At 33.7% G+C, this 20588-nt stretch overlaps 1 protein-coding gene across 1 annotated transcript in view; it reads right to left on the bottom strand.

Moving 5' to 3' along the window:
* The window catches only part of LOC145240275 (uncharacterized), a 31301-nt gene extending 14357 nt beyond the window's left edge, over positions 1-16944 (bottom strand). The window contains exons 1-2 of the mRNA XM_080103856.1: positions 16873-16944; positions 9369-9498 (exon numbers count right to left, since the gene is read on the bottom strand). Of these exons, the coding sequence (XP_079959982.1) occupies positions 9369-9498; positions 16873-16944 (202 nt within the window). The remainder of the gene's footprint in view (positions 1-9368; positions 9499-16872) is intronic.
* Positions 16945-20588: the final 3644 nt, after the last annotated feature.

Raw genomic sequence — 20588 nt, 5'->3', positions numbered from 1 at the left:
CATATGTCCATATACTTAATCTAACGCTTATAATTAATTGATCAACGTCATTTGGTAACGTGATAGAAAAGTATCATTAGCTCCTTTGAGGGAAAATTAAAGACGCAGAACTCCTTTCATTGTGTTCACTTGCAAATTTTACATGTGAATACTTTTATATTTCAGGTACACTACCTAAGAGATACGCGCAGACAGAGAAATGTTATTTTTTATATATGTATAGATAGATGAATCTAAGGATATCGAAAGTGATAAAGAACAGGAGGAAGAGAAATTGAAAGGCATGCAGAGATATACAGAGGTGATGCATAATAAAATACTAAAATCCTTCACTTATATTAAAGAAATGAAAAACGTGAGTCTTTCGTTTCATATCTTTTAAATCGGAGGAAGGGTACAATCGAAATAGCATATTTAATTTTTTCAGTAGTCCTTGACTTCCCTAACTAAATAATTTAGGCATTTTAGTTGGTTTTTAAAATAACACTCATAAGAAAAGTTGGATATACGTATCTGGAGTTTTTAGGAGGTTCGTCGTAGAAGTGGAGTCAAATGGATATTCAACACATTAAGTGTAATATAGATATCCGGACGAGTTCCATTGTCTTACTCTGAGAATTATATACATATAATATAAATTTCAGCAAAATTCGATAGATTTGAAGTTTTAAAGGAAGGTGGGTCCCTATGCTCTTAGTTTATGAGGGTACTACTTGCATTGTCGGCTCCGGAAAATGTTATATGTATGATTTAAATTTAATTAAAATGGGGTACAGCTAAGTTTTAATGGGCTTATGCACTCATAACGCTCCTTAGGGGTACATTTTGTTTCCAGGGATTTAACTTTTAATGGCTATATTTATAGTTATTTTGAGGGGAAAATAAATTAACTCTGTTATATATGCTGCAGACAAACTACTTTTCATTGTGTTAACAAATTATTTTTTCAGTGTTGTCTCATGAAGAGATAAACTTAAATATCTGAAGAAATGTGAGGGTGTACTCACTTTTATGATACTATATACATACAGTGATGATCATATTTATTGGCACGGTAAAATAAAAGTTAAATTTTGTCTAATAAATTCTAAAAAAGGGATTAAATTAAAGAAAATAACAAAGTATATTATGTATTTTTAACTGGCCTTTCCGATGCAGCAATCGGATTTTAGAAAAAATAAATAACAAAGGAACAACAAACATAATTGCAAAAAACCCTTGTTCAAAATTATTGGCACGGCTTTGTTTTTCTTTTAGTATCAGTATAATATCAATCAATTTCCGGTTTACGTGCTTTCTGAACTTTTTTATAGCCATATTATGCTTGTTTAACCCTAATTCAGTGAATAATTTTTTTCAGATAATTTTTAGATAGCGATTTATTTAAACTATTATAAGTGACTAAATTATAATTTTCAATCGCCATGGTTAAAACTAAGGAACACAGCGAAGACGTCAGGAAGCTTGTTGTAGCATGCCATACCAATGGGGAGGGCTATGATAAGATTTCAAAGAAGCTAAACCTTCCCAAATCCACTGTTAGAGCCATAATAAACAAGTTCAAATCGCAAGGCCACGTTATGAGTTTAGAGGGTAGAGGGAGAAAAAGGATTCTTTCCCCAAGAGATGAACGGAAAATTGTTCGACAAGTAAAACAAAACCCAAGGATCTCTGTTGGGGAGATTGTTGATGAACAGAGCACCTCTGGAGTGAATGTATCTCGACATACAGTTGGTAGAGTTTTGAAGAGAGCTGGTTTAAAAGCATGTCGTCCGAGAAAGACTCCCTTATTGAAGCCTATGCACCTGAAAGCAAGGCTAGCCTTTGCAAAACGTCATATTGATAAAGATGTAGCATTCTGGAAACGTGTTCTATGGACTGACGAAACGAAAATAGAGTTATTTGGCCATAGAACACCATGCCCACAGTGAAGGACGGTGGAGGCAGTTTGATGTTTTGGGGATCCTTTGCTGCCTCTGGACCAGGGCGACTTGTTAAGGTCACAGGTAGCATAAAAAAGGAAGATTATGTTAAAATATTGGATGAAAACCTGAAAGACTCTGCTAAAGAGCTCTCACTTGGTCGTCGTTGGTGGTTCATGCAAGATAATGACCCAAAGCATTCGGCTAAACTGACTAAGAAATGGCTTGAGGACAATCATATTAATGTTTTGGAGTGGCCATCACAAAGCCCAGACCTTAATCCAATTGAAAATTTATGGAGAACATTAAAATTGAGGGTAATGCAAAGGAAGCCTAAGAATCTTATTCAATTGGAAGATTATTGTCAGGAAGAGTGGGCTAAAATTACTACTGAAGAGTGCAACAACTTGGTTGTAAACTATGAAAAGCGACTGAGGAAGGTAATCAAGGCCAAAGGCTATACAATTGATTATTAAATAAATCGTGCCAATAATTTTGAACAAGGGTTTTTTGCAATTATGTTTGTTGTTCCTTTGTTATTTATTTTTTCTAAAATCTGATTGCTGCATCGGAAAGGCCAGTTAAAAATACATAATATACTTTGTTATTTTCTTTAATTTAATCCCTTTTTTAGAATTTATTAGACAAAATTTAACTTTTATTTTACCGTGCCAATAAATATGATCATCACTGTATATATATATATATATATATATATATATATATATATATATATATATATATATATATATACACTCGTGAGAAAAAAATTTTTATACATTTTATTGCACTAAAAGCTATATTGAACAAAGAACAATTGAACAAGGAAACTTAAATGAGACTAATAACACAGAACAAGACATTTACTTTAATAAATGCTTAGGATAGAATCGCATTTCCTTTTAATTTCTTTAAAAGATCAATCCTTTTAGATATGTTCTCAACTAAAGTGGAACACTGTGAAGAGAAAATGCTATTCCATTCGCTTTGCACAGCTTCCCACAGTTTGTCATTGTTCTTCAAAAGTTCTTCCATCCAATGCACGAGATATTATGGACCAAATATTCTCGATTGGATTTAAATCGGAGTTTTGACCTGGCCAAAATATCACATTAATTGAATTATAAGAAAACCATTTTTTGTGACTTTAGCAGTATGTGCAGAGGTATTATGTTCTGAGATATTCCCAGCTTCTGCATACTTGGTAACAGTCCTGTTTCTAATATTCGAATGTATTCCTTTGTATTGATTGACTTCTCACATATAATAAGTTCCCCAACTCCTGCTGCAGTAAAAGTTCCCCTTACCATTATCTCTCCATTCACGTGTTTACCTGTCGTTTTTATGCAACTTGGTGAAAATCTTTCTCTAGTTCTTCGATTGCACCATTCGGGTGCATCGGGAGCATCAATAACAAGACAAAATTTTGATTCATTTGACCAGAAAACATTCATGAACCAGGCTGTATCTTTCTTGCTATAATACGAGAAAAATCTCGTTCTTATTATATAAAAATGGCTTATTTGCACACCTTTTAAAAGAAAACCCCATTTCGTTTATTCGTCTAGATATTGTATATCTAGAAAGAGAATTTCCAACCCCTGTTTTGAACTCTTGGTCAACATAAGTTTTCTTTCGATCCTTCAAAACAGTTAATTTAAGCCTGTGGTCGTCCTTCAAAGTGAATGCTCTAGGGCGACCAGATCCAGATTTCCCTTTTACCAAGCATTCGACTTCGAACCTTGGACCAATTCGCTTCACTACAGAAAGAGATATTTTCACATTTTATTTTCTTAAAATATAAAACATCTGATTGTAAGTCGTTTTGTACTGCCTTAATCCTGCAATTCGGTTTTTATCTCCTCGCCAAGATGCGGTCTTACCATTTTAAGGATTCATTTTTCCACTTATTATTATATGCTATAATAATAATGATCTGCAAAATAGAAATTTTTCGTTAAATTTAACAAAAATTCATGGAAAAATATTGAAAAATCGATTTCTTCCTTTTACTCTTGGCCCATTTTTTTCTCATGAGTGTATATATATATATATATATATATATATATATATATATATATAAGTTTAGTGGTTATGTTTAAATTCTGAAAAAACAACATATAGACACATATATTCGAATTAAGAATTTATTGTTTCATAAAAGGAATATATAGAAGGGGTTATGTTGATTTCCTTAATCCATGGATTTTCAATAAAGGCTCATATTGTTATATAGGAGTTTCATTGAGAGAGTTTTATTAAAAGATGAGTCTTAGAGAGAGATGCTTAGAAGGAGTCTTATTACAGTGAGGGATGTTGAAAGACTCCGAGAGAGAGATTGTTCGTTTATAAGAGACTTAGAGATATATTGTTCATGTTAGGAGAGATTCTTATATATTAAAACGTTCATTCCTTAATTGTGTTGAATGGAAGAAGAGAAAACTCTTTGAGTGAGGACATATAGTGTTCAGACAGTTCGGACATGATGATGTTGAGACGTGTATGTAAAGACATATAACACAAATATATAATACAATTCCACTTTACCTTTCTGTAAGAATCATAAGACACAAGACGAGCTTTACAAAAAACACTTGATCGTTTATTTCGTCACACGGCCGTGTTTCCATCACCAAGAATTCAAAGTCTCACATTTTTCATTGGAGTGACGTCTCGCTCCCTAGACGCCTGACTGTCCCTCTCCGAGTTTTCTCACTGACTGACTAACTCTAAAGTTTTTTCTCTATTCCTAGAACTTTCTATTTTCCGTGACGTCATACACATGTTAAACCATGTGCCTTCTTTCACGTGTTATGGACATACGTTTCCAAAACTTTTCCTATTTCTACAAAAGGAATTTTAACCTATATTCAATATGTTAAAAACATTATCTTATAAGCTGCATTCTTTCAATTTAAAATTTCATAACAAACTTGATAGTTAACATTCTTTCCTTGAAATATTTATCTATATTCTAAACAAATGTTTGTTTTACATTTTTAAATTCTCACGCGTAATCTATTTCTAAACCAAGATTACGAGGTTCGAATTTCGCCTATGCTATTTCATTTTCATTTTAAACTAAATTCTCCATTTTTATACTTACATGAAAAGGGGACAGCCCTTATCATGTAACAATATCATCAGAGGAAATGAAATGCGGTTAGCAAAATGTTCAGCTGTGAATGGACGCTTATTTTGCTTTTCAGCACAAATATTGAAAATAGTTTTTTAAGTGGTAAATGATAATTATATGGAAATAATTATAGGAAAAGGGAATATATGTGTCTATATGTTGTTTTTTTAGAATTTAAATATAAGCACTAAACTTATATATTGCTCTATGCTTAAATGTTGAGCTTCTCCTTTTTGGCTAGGATCGTGGAATTGTATTATATATATGTGTGTGTGTGTGTGTGTGTGTGTGTGTGTGTGTGTGTGTGTGTGTGTGTGTGTGTGTGTGTGTGTATTGCCTACATAACCCCAGAAGTTAAGCAACAATGAGGCTGACCAGTACCAGATGGGTGACCATTTTGGGAATGCTGGGCGTCGTATGTGTTTGAGACAATACCTGCATCTAGTATCACGCCTTGTAGTCTTGACCCTGTCTTGCCATCAGGACCAAGTGTTTCTGGACGATAGAGTGTGGTAGATGTAAGTACCCACACTTTTAACTAAGTTGCGCATAAGTCACAGCATTATCAGCGGCAGACTTGGACGTAATTTTGGAAAAGGGGAGGTAACAACTGTTTGTAAATACAGAACAGATGTTTTTTAGGACTATGGTCTTCCACAGATGAAAAAATAATATGTAAAAACAAATTGCCAACAGAAATTATCGTATTTTTAGCAAAATGCGCAGTTATTTATCGATTTTTTCTTATTTGGTATTGATTCTTTAAAGCATTTCTTATTTAATGGTATATTAGCAATATTGAGCTTACTAAGAGAAAATGATTAATTTATTTTTCAAAGATTTTAAAATAGTGTATTTCGTAAAAATAATGAAACTATATATATTTTTTTTTTTTGCTAATCTGAAAGATAATAATAATTATTAACATATTCAAAAAAGATGAAAAAAAATAAAACACATTCAAAACTCGGATTTTTAACCTTAAAATTTGATACGTGCAGAGTTGTTTTATTATTATTATTATTATTATTATTATTATTATTATTATTATTATTATTATTATTATTATTATTATTATTATTTACAATCCTCACTCTCCCCACAATACAATATATTTTGTTCGGTTTCGACTAGTTATTTTAAGCATATTTGTACCCACAAATAAAGAAAAGGGATTTTGTAGACACAAATATATATATATATATATATATATATATATATATATATTCATATATATATATATATAGATATATGAATATCGATTATGAAACCATACACCATTATAAAGTTCGTTCTTCACTTAATAATCGGTGAAAATTTCGTATAGATTGGATAATTACTTGATTTTTGGTAGATTTTTGAAGAGAGACTCCGTCAAAAAATACCTACTCGCTCCTTCCGTTTTGGCTGTGCCTATTTCTATCTGTACAGCGAGTCGATGATACATCAAATGTTTAAGAAATAAAACGAGTCCATGTGATCGTTAAGACATCGCAGCTAGCAACAACAACGACAACAACAATAGCCGCAGCAAAAAAAAACAACAAAAAATGGAGCAATTCTTGATATAAATACAAAGAAGAGAATTTTACTCGAAATTTTGGATTTACAAATGTTAATAAAATTGCATTTTTAACGGTTTCTATCGCTTAAATATCTTTCTTTATTTCACTTAGAAATTACTACTTTGTTTGGTACATATATATATATATATATATATATATATATATATATATATATATATTAGCAGGGAGACCCGACGTTGCCCGGGATTGAATGATGATCAACGAACGTTTCACATTCCCATATTTTATTGATATTTGTGAAATCGTCTATTTTTTTTTCAATCAAATCGATTGATTGCCTCCTCTAGTTGGGGACCAATCGCCGTGCACAGGGAGTAAGCTTCATATGCCTCCTCGCAGTGTCTTTGTCCACAAGACATTGAAGTCAACATTGCACTGTAGAGAACCTACTATTGATTTTATAAAATTATTTTTTTATATATATAATGACTTGAATTAAAGTTTAAAATGCAAAAGTCAATTGTCATGCATCAATTATGCCCTAAACAGAAAGATTCATTTCGAACGCGCCTCTGTCATATCAAAGAACCTACTGTTGATTACTGCTTGTGTGGTGATAAGTTCTTGAATTAAAGTTTAAAATGAAAACTTCAAGTATCATGGTGCAGCTGTGCTTTAAACAGAGTCAATCATTTCAAACGCGACCTTGCCATATTGAAGAACCTACTGTTGATTTTATATGTCGGGCCTTCCGGCTTGTAGGGTAATAAAATTCTCACTTGTGATGTTAGGCTGTATAAGGTGTTAACTTTGGTCAAAATCGCCTGTTCCTTCTTTCATAGGATTATTTCGATTATCGATACTAACCCAAGACATTCCGATACAAAACCTATCTAAGAACACTGCCAGTACCTTCGTGTGAAATTTCATAAAAACCGAGTCCATAGGGAACGAACTCACGCACACATACACACGCAAATTTTCTTTTTATTATGGACAGACGTCTCGACATTTAAAAATAAATGTTTAAATTTCAACGATATTTCTCGCGGTTAAAATTGGCCGTGTGGGTTTGTTCCTTGCTAATAGAGTAAGCGATGCCTTCGTGGCCCGGTTCGAATGTTCGGACCGGTAGCAATCGTTTTTGTCTCAATTAAAAAATTCTGTTTAAATACACACACACACACACACACACACACATATACATATATATCCGAACAATGAGATGAGTTAAATCACAGATTAATTATTTTGTGGTTTACAGTCTTATAAAATATTTTAAAGAGGACATATTTTATAAGACAATCCCAGCCAAATAAAATAGCTCAATATAGAAGATAGAGCAAAATAAAAATAGTAGGATTCATAGTTAAATTCTGTGAAGTAAAAATATAGAATTTTTAAACAAAAGATTTATTGTATTTCCTTAATCCATGTATTTTAAATGCATGGTTCATGTCTTCAGAGGAAATATATTTTGCACAATAATCATTGTGAATAACTCAATTTTGCTATTTAGCACATATATTGAAAATTAGAGTTAAAAAGTATTTTAAAAAAAAAATGGATTAGGACATCAATTGTTTAAGGTGATCCAACGCGAGAATTGGATTAATCATGAAAAGGATATGTATTTCGAGTTGCACGATTCGAATGGTATCCCGGGAATAGTGATAAAGATTACTGCTATATTTCATACTGGTTAATGATTCCAATATCGAAGGCAATGTCCAAAATTGTGGAATCCAACGTCTAGAAAAGATGACAGTGATCCTTGGCAACAGTACAAGTTTAGAGATTTTAAATTCCATTTGTTTTGGTATTAGGTAGAAAAAAATATATGGTAGAATCCAATCGGAATATGTAAATTTGCCAATTAGCAAAAAAAAACAAAAAAAAAAACAATGATGACACACATATAATTTTATATATAGATTTAAATTTAGAATAATTGGCCATTAAATAGTTGGGGAAAATATAATATTTTCAAATGCTGAAATTAAAAACTTTCAGAAAACATAAGTTTTTTGTTTGCTTGCCGTTAATATATTAACTATTTTGTAGTTATAAAATTTATATATATATATATATTAGGGATGGGTCGATTCCCATATTTTTACTGATTCCGATACAATTACTGATTCCGTATTAAATTCCCGATTCCGATACAATTACTGATTCCGATTCTTTCAAAATGTCTACGTTTAACTATAAAGTTGGTATTTTTCATGATTATCGTAAAAACATGTTAAATGTGCAGATATTTTCTTAAACGCAAGGATACACTTGTAAGCGATGAGCTATCGATTTTAGTTTTACTAATAGGTTGAAGTCAACATATATTCATTATTTTAGTATTACTATAAGCGGTAGAATATTTTTCTTTAAAGAAAATCAAATAAAAAAGCCAATTAAAACGAATTGTTGTTTGCATCGGAAAATAGGCACAAATTTTTCCGATTCCGATACCGATTCTGATACCCCGAAAATTTCCGATTTTTTTCGATTCCCGATTCCGATGGATCGACCCAATACTTAGGTGATTATGAAAAAACCAACCCTTTGTCAGTGAGGAAGTGTTAAGCTTGAATAGGGTGAACCCTCCAGGGTTGAACAGGGCCATACATCATCTCTAAGCCTAACCCTAAAATTAGCTGGATAGAAATAGGATCGCCAACTTGATTGCATATGAGGTATAATCGAGTGGTATCAACACCCCAAACCAGTCCCCAAATTTCCCAACAAAGTCATATTTAAGTGAAAAAAAAACACCGTCTTACCTACCATTGTGAAGAAATGAGTACATTTCATTCAAACCTTGAAGATCGAAACGTGGCATGACATCATCAAAATTACTGGTCCTTTTCAGGCATTGATCCCTGAACGGTGACGTCTGCAGCGCTTTTAAGGGGATCTACAACGACAATAGAAACAACAAACAAAGAGTGAGGAGTTGGAGGGAGGGTTGAGAGGTACGAAACCGTGGTTGGTCGAGCGACATCACGTGATAATAAGAAAAGAAAGTATATATATATATATATATATATATATATATATATATATATATATATATTAAATCATCGATTAAATCAGACCAGTTGGCAGGAGACACGGAGCATAGAGGGAGTCATATTAGTATTAAACCTTCTGGCCACATGAAAAATAAATTTGTGATAATAGCAGGAGCGTTGATACTGTACGTCTACATTTCTCGTGGGACATGGTTAAATGGATTCTTTTTGAATGCTTATCTTGGGACGGGTAGACATACATTTTATTAAAAAAAAAAAAAGTCAATAAAAATGATTGAAATGTTAACTGTATTTTATATATCAAGTATATGGGTATCCATTATCTTTAAAAGCGGGATAAAATGTAGCGTTGCTTTTACAAGGGATTCACTGTTTAACAAGGCCCGGGGTCTACTTTAGGATAAGGGTTAATGGGTGTTAGGTAGACAGTAAGACAACTCTATGACGATCAGTAATGGTGGAACTTGGGTATCGTTTAATTATATAAGAAGACAACTTAACAAGAACTTGTTTACTTTAAACTTGAAAACAACCACGTTATGGTTATATGTATATTTACGTGTTGGACGGCACAAAATCAATATATGTTACGTTGCGTAATGGTGTCAGATTAAACGTTACTCATATTGGGGAATAATGTTTATATGACCGAAGTATATACTTGTCTTAATCGTGTATACGTGTCACTAAATATCTGTTGGTTCTACACTAATTGGACGATATGTTGTCTTATTTACATATATCTGTAACCGTATATTTTACGGCTCGTGATCAATCTTGTTGATGCGTCCTTGAATGAAGCTGGAATCTGTTGGACAAAGATGTTTCAAAGGATCCAAGACGATGATTAGTTTTATATGAGATTTTATTTCACTTCCCAGGCGTTGTTATGCCGAAGAATGGAAAGTGAGTATCTCTAACATCTTCGTTTCTCTAGTCTCCATTTTGAGACACGTCAACTCATCTCGGAGTGGGGAGACGATCCGTTAATCCATCCGGTCTGTTTGACGTCTGAAATCTGACACAACACTTTGCTCCAGCAACCCGGAACAAGTGACATACGACACGTTCTACTGGTCAGCTGTTCAGACCTTCTCTGCAAACTTGATCAGTTCACAGTGTGACAAGGTCCGACATGTTTTGATAACCTTATCGAAACATAGCTTCACCCCTCTTTTTTACTTCGCCAGTTAGATAGATAGATAGATAGATAGATAGATAGATAGATAGATAGACTTACTGTTCTGCTCGAACACTATATAATATGGTCAGTAAGAAGGATCCTTACAAGTACTGTATTCCACAGACGGACAGATTCAGGAAATAAAATCTGTTCATGGAATTTTCTTTTAGTTTTAGAGAGTGAAGTAATTTTTAAAAGGTCCAACCATATTTGATAGAAATAAATTTCAGTCTGTACTTTAACTTGCCCACTATATTTCAGTCCTGAATACCCAACAATCGTTCTTTTGTCGCCGTCCAATAATAAACACGCCTGGATACAGCGCGCAAAATTGCAAATAACTCTGACGTATTCCTCCCTTGATATTGATTTGAGCAGCAATCAATCTCTTCAGTTCATGGATAGTTTTGAGAGGTTAATGTTAGGTAAATGTGAAGCCCATTAAAAATGAGACATCTTACTAATGAGACGATCCCCAAAGTGATTCTTTATATGCGAGATGCCTTCAAAAAAAATCCAGACTTTTTTCGAATGGGCACTTTTATTGATAGTATACACATGAATCTTTAGTCCCCTTCCAAATAATATTCTCTGGCTTCGATGCACTTGTTGTACCGTTCCAACAATTTCTGGGAGGCCCCATGAAAGTCCATGGAAGTTCTCTTGTGTGAGCGTGTCAATGACTTTCGTCACAGCCTCTTTCATCTTCTCAATTGCCTCATAACGATAGCCTCTAAGGTTTTTCTTGAGCTTAGGGAGTAACCAAAAGTCAGAAGGAGCAAGGTATGGACTATAGAGACGGTGAGGAACTCTTAATCAAATAGTCTATGATAAGGATAGAACACCCTTGGAACAAACTTCGCGTAAATCTTTCGTATTTTCGGTTCCTCGCGAATAATTGTGTGTACAGTTCTCACACTGACATCAAACTGTGCACTTATTGTGTCTATGGGCACACAACAGTCCTTATCGACGAAATTATTTATTTGGCCAATCAACTGTGGTGTTCTGACTTCCTTACTCCTCTCACACCTCTCATCATCTCTCACAAACTCCCTGCCTTCCTTAAATCTCTTATGCCGCTCAAAGACTGATGCTCAATTCATGTAATGCAAGATAATTCGAAAGCAGTTTGAAGCATTCCATACGTTTCTGTTGCACTTTTTTTTCAAGTTTAAAGCAGAATTTTATTGCATATCGTTCTTCTAGCGTGTCTTCGCGTCCAGATTGCATTTTTGAAATTCACCATCTGTGACAACCAGGTTTTAGTAGCGTGTATTTATTTCAATTCCTGTTGTAGCTGTTCATTTGAACCTGAAACTATAAAAATTGGTCAGTCATCTCATAAGATGTATAGCAATAACATACTGAATTTTCAAGAGTCTATGACAATTTTAAATGCCTGTACAAAAAATTCTGGAAACTGAAGTTACTGTATATATATATATATATATATATATATATATATATATATATATATATATATATTAAAGATCAGACTTCTTACTAATAAGACGATCACCAAAGTGATTCCTTATATAACTGTATGGCTGTAAGACAAAAACTAATAACGCGGGCATGTACGAGAGGTCATTTGTACGAAATATAGTTAAATTGAAGACATGATTATGAATATCATCATCAATTCTATTGATGGCATTTTTTTAGGAAGGGGTTATTACATACTGACTACCCGATTACTTCTGACTCACTTTGTATATTGTAAACGATTTAATGTAGACGATTTCTTTTGGGAACCATCTGCTACTTATGCCCAACTGGGGTTGTTGGTAAAGAAAACAAACGGAAATAAATATCAAGGTCTTATGTACAACACGTAAAGAAACTGGGTTCTTATGAATATTTCAATAATTTCACTAACCTTATGAGCCGCTAAGCTCATGAAAACGAACTTCAAAAACAACATGGCGAATATATCCGGTGAACCGAATCAAGTGGAACAGAGATCTACACATTTAAAGAGATAGAGTCTTAAAAACATCTTTCGGTTGGAGCCTCTGAAGTAGCGAGTGAAAGACTGCTCAACATTTATGGTTCAAACTAAGCGAGAGTTTTGTAGCAAATATGATTGGATTGTAAAAATGTTTTATTGACAATTTCATGCGTTTTTGTAATTTACTTTCAATAGATCGTTTTCAATCAATTTGGGATTTAGTTGAAATCATTGATTGTCTGAACAATTCCAGCCGACAGGTTTTCCCTCTGCACCAAAGTCAATAAGGTCAAGGCCATTTCTGAAATGAATCTTTTCTTGTTGACTTCAGTATGTTGTTAGTACTGTGCATTTCTAGGACATCCATTCTCCCAAGCTTTGATTCTCTCTTTGAGAATGGGTTAGTTTATTTCTAATCACCCAATGCTCCTCCTCTGCCGGAAAATGCAGAGGCTACCCATGCAGTTATTGCAAGCAATAGTACTCTTCCTTTAGAGCACTGGCTCTCCAATTACACATTCCGCCGACTCTTGTGTCACATCTACCGGCCTTTGGAGAGTGAAATAATATCTGGACAATTGAAGTCACATTTGCTTTTATATATTCCCAAATTCATAATGATCCGTTCATTATGGTAATTTTTTTATTTTCTTTCTGCCTTAATACTCACCTTTAAAATCACGACTTTGGAAGATTGCTGGCTGTGCTGAAAACGAATATCACGTTTAGATTTTGCGCAGACAAGTACTTTTATGACGATCAAGACATTTTTTCCAATCCATTATATAATAAAAACCATTCTTTACATGAAGAGGGGTGTTGTTTTTTAACACGCATTAGTACTTTTTCGTTGGAGAAAAAACATAGCCACCAGTGTAATTACATTGAAGAGTAAAAAAACTAACCTACTTGTCTGCACAAAATTTAATGTGATATTCGTTTTCAGCATATTGGAAAATCTTTAAAAGGAGTCATTTTAAAGGGTAATGTTGATTGAGATGCAAAGAAAGTTTTACAAATGCTATATATTTATATATATTATAAAAGAGACTGTCAATCTGTGGAACAGTTTCTACCAACCTACTCTATCAATTTTTTTTTATCTACAGACTTGTAACGTGATATATGGCGTATTCGGGCGTGTGGAAAAAAATCGATTTGGGTTTTAGCCGAAAAAATTAGCTGCTAAGGTGTCAAAATTGAAAAACTGAAACGTGGCAGGCATAGTTCGACGTAATGTGCATGCTCTACGCATGTGCAAATATACATTTATACGTTTATCTGCGTTCATTTGTTACATTTTGATATGGATGTATTGTTATCTCACATGGTAGCGAATACCGCTAGAGAGTTTTGGTTTCGAGTCTAGCTAGTGATACCTAAGCTATATTTAAAGAAAAAAACTTTTGAAATAACTACTATATATAGGGTACAATATACTAATCAATAGAGAAATACCTCTATTGATTTTACAAGGGATTTACGGTACAGTTTTCACACTGTACAACTCAGAATGTAAATACGAAATCTGCATAAAGTAACATGTCGTACTTTAAGCGGATTTTACGTCCGAGCGGCCTGCTGGTATATATATATATATATATATATATATATATATATATATATATATATATATAAGAAAAAGTAGTTAATAAAACATGTTTAAAAACACTTTGAAAAAGTGTTAAAAACATATTTAATTTGAAAAATGAAACACTAAGTAAATGGATAGTCCTTAATCCGCGGAGTTTCGAAGAAATACTTTCCTTCTCATCAGAGGGTAGGATTTAGCAAACTGCGGGATCGGATTTTGCTTGCAAAAGTATTAAATGAAACTACAAGTAAGCAATAGATCTTACTTGATAACAAAAAGGGAAGCAGAGGGAATAGGGTGAATAAAAAAAGTGATTTCACGTGAATGGATAGTCTGGTGAAGGGTAAAAATTTCATTATATATATATATATATATATATATATATATATATATATATATATATATATATATATATATATATAGTGGATAAAATTGTCGCCCTAGAAAAGACGACATGATTCCATTTCCGTTTGATGAAAACCGGTTTCCTTTTTTGTTGTAAAACATCTACTAGTTGGCTAGTGTACAAATCTCAAAAGCGATAGGAGCCTTTAATCATGTCTGAAAGTGACACAATGTTCAACGAGCGAGATCGGAGATGCGCTAGGTGTATCAGAATTTTTGTAGGAGTTTTTGACACCCCTAACACGAAACTGCGAATAAAATATAAAAAACTCGTAATTTCTCTTTTAAAAGTGGGTTGTTTATTTTCTTCATGGATTATACTTCCAAAATAAACTATTAAAGTTGTATAAAAAGTAATAGAAATATTATTTTTTAAAAAAACAGTAATGAAATTAATTGAATTTTACGAGCTCAGTATTTAAACTTTAAAAATCTATCCAAATTTTTTTATTGATTCTATTTTTACGATATTTTCAGGGTCAATGTGAAATTTTATGCTCTTTCCAATAAACCGAATATAATATTTTAGACAAACGTTTTGTTTGAATTCACACCCCTCCCCCATTTTGAAATGTCTATTAAAAAGTAAATAATTAATTTACTCACCAAAGTTTTATATATCACGAATTGAAGATAAAAGATCAATGAATAATATATTCAAATTTAAAACAAAAAAAGTAGTGTTTTTTAGAAAATTACCTGCAAAGTCCGAAATTTAAAACCTTTTTTTTTTTAACATGTTGTTTGTTTTTTGTTTGTTTTGTTTTTTATTGTTTTTTAAATGAAACCTTGGTCCTTGCTCTTTTAATTGAAAAATAAATTAGGGTTTGAATTACATTTTTCGAGTAGTTATAAGCTTGGAAAGACAGGTGGTCGAATTATTCAATATTTTTCACAAAGTTTCTGATACATCTAGAGATGCGTCACTGTACAACTCATATTTTCTACCGATCGAAGTTATGAAAACAGGACCATTGACAGCATCCTTAAAATACATCGCTGGGTTGCCACGAATAACAGGGGCGTGCCTAGCGTGATGAAAACAAAGTTTCCAGCCACGGTTATGGTCTTTGGTGTGGTTTCAAGTGAACGCCACATCATTCCACCTCACATCTTCAAAGTCGGTATGAAAGTCAACACCAAAGTGTACTTGGATGTGCTGAAAATTGTCGTGATCATCTAGCCGCCGGCAGACTCTGGGTGTGACAGCAGGACTCGGCGCGCGCCCCACAAGTCCAAAGAGACCCAGGCTTGGTTTCAGAAGCAATCCTACAACTTCGTACCCTTCTCTCACTGCATCCTCCTTTCCCGACCTGAACCCGCTGGACTACATCGTTTGGTCATATGTCGAGAACATCACCAACATGACCTCCCACAACACCAAAGCCAGCCTGATCGCCGCCATCTGCCATGTATTTGCCGAGCCCTTACCGGCGCTTGTGGAAAAGGCATGCTCCCAGTTCCGGACCCGTATCGAAGCGATGATTTATGCTGAAGGCGACTGCATTAAATAGACGTCAGCTCTACTACATAATCAAGTTATCTGAATTGATTTTTTCAATGAAAATTTTTAAATAAAGCTGTAGTATTGTTTTCTTTAGGGCGACAAATTTATCGTTCCACTCTGTACATATATATATATATATATATATATATATATATATATATATATAAAGTAACTTTGTAAATATAGAAATAATTAATAAAACTGAAATAGTACATATATATTCCATACCTAAAATATATATATTCAAGAGAAAAAAAAATCTGCCTGCATAGCTTTGAAAGGGTAAAGCTCATCGGTAAATTCGGACGGACCCCTACGGACATTCCTAGGGAATAAATCAATTCAGTTGAGAAAGGCAATAAATATATGTGACAGGCGGCGTAACCCCAGGCGTTTATAGCACTCCCATATCCTCACCCCCTCTTATTCTCTCTCTCTCTCTCTCTCTCTCTCTCTCTCTCTCTCTCTCTCTCTCTCTCTCTACCCACCTAGCTACCTACCTATCTAGCTACTTACCTATCTATTTCTTGTTTTTTTATTAACTGTATCTGTCCCAGTTCCCACGGAGACCAATCACCCCCAGCGCAGAAACGACTGAGAATGACGAATTTACTGCGTCGATTTTCTGAGCAGACGTTGCCACAGCTTTCTTATTGTCCTCTTCGTTATAATAGAATCCAAGCATAATTTGTAAAGTTCAAGGTTTTCATATCTGCATTGAAGGAGGGTGGAAGCAGAGGTCTATAGATCTTGTTTGCTGCTCTATGTCGTTAGTCAGGATTGCAGATATTCTCCGCTGGTTCTTTCCTTGGGACCGGTAATCGGTAATCTTGCTGTTTAGTTTGCACATTGAACGTTTTAGATGACAGGAGGTAGAACGAATGAGACGTAAAGTGTCGGGAAAAGCCGACAATAAAAAGTAGTAGTAGTAGTAGTAGTAGCAGCAGCAGCAGCAGCGGCTGCAGCAGAACGATAGAGTAAGATGATGATACAAATAAAAAAATAACGTGAATATAGAAGAAAAAGAAAAGGCTGAAGTAGCAGTTGTAAAAGCAGCAGCATATGATAAGAATGAGTGGCTTAAATAAATAAATGTCGTAAATATAGAAGAAAGGGAAACGCTCAAATTATAGTAATAGAAAGAGCAGATAAGAAGATTGGATGGTGTAAATAAACAAACGACGTAAATATAGAAGAAAACGAAAAGGCTATGGTATTCGTTGTAATAGCTACATTATATTAGAAAAGGGGTGAGTGAACGATATAGATAAATAAATGACGTAACTGTAGAGAAAAGGAAAAGGCTAAAGTAGTAGTAATTGCAGCATATAAGATGATTAAGCGATGAATAAATAAATGACGTAAGCATAGTAGAAAATGAAGATCCTAGAGTAGTATCTGCAATAGTATCAACATATGAGAAAAAGAATGAATGAGTGAGTGGTGTGAATAAATAAATGACGTAAATATAGAAAAAGGTTGTGTGGTTCATAAGAGTCCCCAAGAAAGACACAACTCGGAATGCAGTGAAAACAGAATATATTGAATAAAAAAAAAACTAAGCACAACAAATGAGTGTGGATATGCATCAGCCAGACTGTCAAGTGCGCATGACTTGTGTGCTAACGCCGAGAGATTTATTCTCCTGGTCTTTATAGTTAGAGTAGAAGAGTTTATTATTACCCGTAGGCGGTTCACACCACAGCACCCCTTCCAAATCTTAACTTCACAAAGCCCTGAATGGCGTCGTCTATTCTTAGAAACTATAAGATTTTGAGACTTCTGTTTGGGGCTACGGATTAGGTAGAGCATATCTCCAGTCATTTACAAGGTCTGCGTTTCTTTAGTAATACATCATGCATTAGTTTTTGAGTGACATTCTAATACCGTTTTGCAAGTTCAGTTAATTTTTTATTATTATTATTATTATTATTATCATCATCATCATCATCATCGTTATTTAGGCGTTCATATAAAGTAACTGAAATGTTAGAAGCTGGTGCAGTCGAACTAACTTCGTATTTGTTCATTCTATTTGTGGCTTAATTTGACATTGATTTTTGCTTTTTCATTAAAGCTTGAACTTCTTGTTTGCGCTTCACTTTTGTTGTCTCTCTCTAATGTCTTTATTTTTCGCTCACTTTTTAATTGTTGCTGCCTTTTTTACGTCGTTTTAAATTATATGCAGCGAGGAAGAAAGAAAGAATAAAAATAAAAGAAAAATTTGACCCGAGAGATACAAAAAAGGACGTGTTGCAGTAACACACGTAAAAAGTAACCCGTGGTCGAAAACGAGTAGGCTGTGATCAATATTATATATTGATTATACATGCCAAATGATTAGATTTTACCACCCTATTGTGAAAGATAGCTTTGCGAAGTGATTAGATGTTGTCAAATGTAAGAACCGACGTGCAAAATCAATATAAACATTTGTCACCAAATTTTTCCAAGATTTGGTATCCATGATAAAATTATTTCTGATAAGGTAACAGAATTTACGACGAAAGAATTTGGAGATTTATGCAAATAGCTTTCAATTTCTCAGAAGACAGGTACTCCACACAATCCAAGATCTAATATTGGCCAAGCAGAAAGATTTACATATACGTTTAAGCAAGCGTTTAGAAACTGAAGCGGAAATGAAACTGAAGATGAATTGCTACAATAGTTTCTCGGCACGTATGGATAAAATTCAGGAACTTATATAAAAAGATTACCGCGGTAAGCTGAACTTATATAAAAAGATTACCGCGGTCATTTCTAAACATGTATCTAACTCTAAAATCTAAAAGTTTCAAAAATATAGCATTGATACAAAAAAATATTTAAGCTTAGCGAATGAATCTATTTTAAAGATTACAACAATGAGAGATTAGCTAGATAGACAATGTTAATAAGGAATAAATTGAATAACTAGTGTCTATCATCAAATTTACGAAAACCACATTATAGCCAGCTTTAAAAATGGGGGGGGAGGGTATGCAGTTGAATCACGACACCGTAGAGAAGTGTCTTGTGGTTGGTTTATGATTTATTTGATGTAACAAAAGTGTCGAAAAAGTCCAACGTAAACAAGCTCTTGATGAGCCGTCCCCTTAAGTCATCCAATTTATCAAATTTCTACTACTAATGATTACTACGATATCGTCTCATTGATTACCGTACATTCATTAACCCTTATCCTGGAATGGCCTTTATAAGTGATGACTACTTTGTAAAAAAAATCGATGTTAAGGGATAGTTAATAGATCAATGTTGAGTCAGATGTAAAAAAAGCTGCGAAATATTGCTAGATCGCGATTTCAACTCTGCCAGGAGAAAGATTATGAACTTGGGGTTTGTTTTACTGTACACGTAGATACGAAAAAGTTGTCATAAAACAAATATATAACAAATAAATGTTATCAAAGGCAAAATAAGTTACTTTTCTACCTAACTAGATATGTTTTTAGTGTTTACATTTAATGTAACATATTTATTCAGCTTGAAAAACATACAGATGTATTGGAAAATTTAAAATGGCAGCCGACTCTCTCTTTAAGGCGGTAACTTTGGGAAAATGAGTTATAAATAAAAAACAAGACAAAATACTGTTAAAAACTCGCTCAATATATGTTACCGTGACAGAGGCTGACATATATTCGGCAGGTTTTTAACACTATTTTGACTGGTTTTATATTTATAACTCCTTTTCCCAAACTCATCGTCTCCGAGAGAGAGAGAGAGAGAGTCGCCCGCCATTTTGAATGTTCCAATACGTCGGTAAACACTATGTTTTTCGAGCTGAATAAACATGTTACATTAAATATAAACACTAAAACATATCCAGTTGGGTAGAAAAGTAACTTATCTTGCCTTTGATAACATTTAGCGTGAAAATTCTCTTAAATAACCAGTAATCGACACATTTGCAAATCACTCACTTCCGGTAGGAGGCATAAAACAAAGCCAGGCGAAATGCTCTTAAATAATCGTTAATATGCATAATAATATGCATATGCAAATCAAAAGACAACTGGCCCTTCTCCAATCATCAGCAACCCTACGACATACAAGACATTTAACTTATTTTTCCCTCAATAGCTAAAATGTCTCCATAACAGAAATGCTCAAGCAAGCGTAAAAACAACAACCATCTTTAACGTTTGATATTAATAACAAAAAGTGAAGCATGCATGGTCCTCCGTGAGTGCACAGTGAACGAGGCTTAAGAAAATGACAAAGTTCAGCATTTGACCGCCCCCATTTAGCCCCCAAAATCCCCAGGGTACGTAAAATCCTGGCGAAAATGAACAAATGGTGCAGTTTTAGAGCTTAACATATGTA

The sequence above is a fragment of the Euprymna scolopes genome, chromosome 19 (genome assembly GCF_053919585.1).
Source record: "Euprymna scolopes isolate OS-2025 chromosome 19, ASM5391958v1, whole genome shotgun sequence".
NCBI classification, from domain to species: domain Eukaryota; kingdom Metazoa; phylum Mollusca; class Cephalopoda; order Sepiida; family Sepiolidae; genus Euprymna; species Euprymna scolopes.
This window is presented reverse-complemented; position numbering and strand designations above follow the sequence as displayed.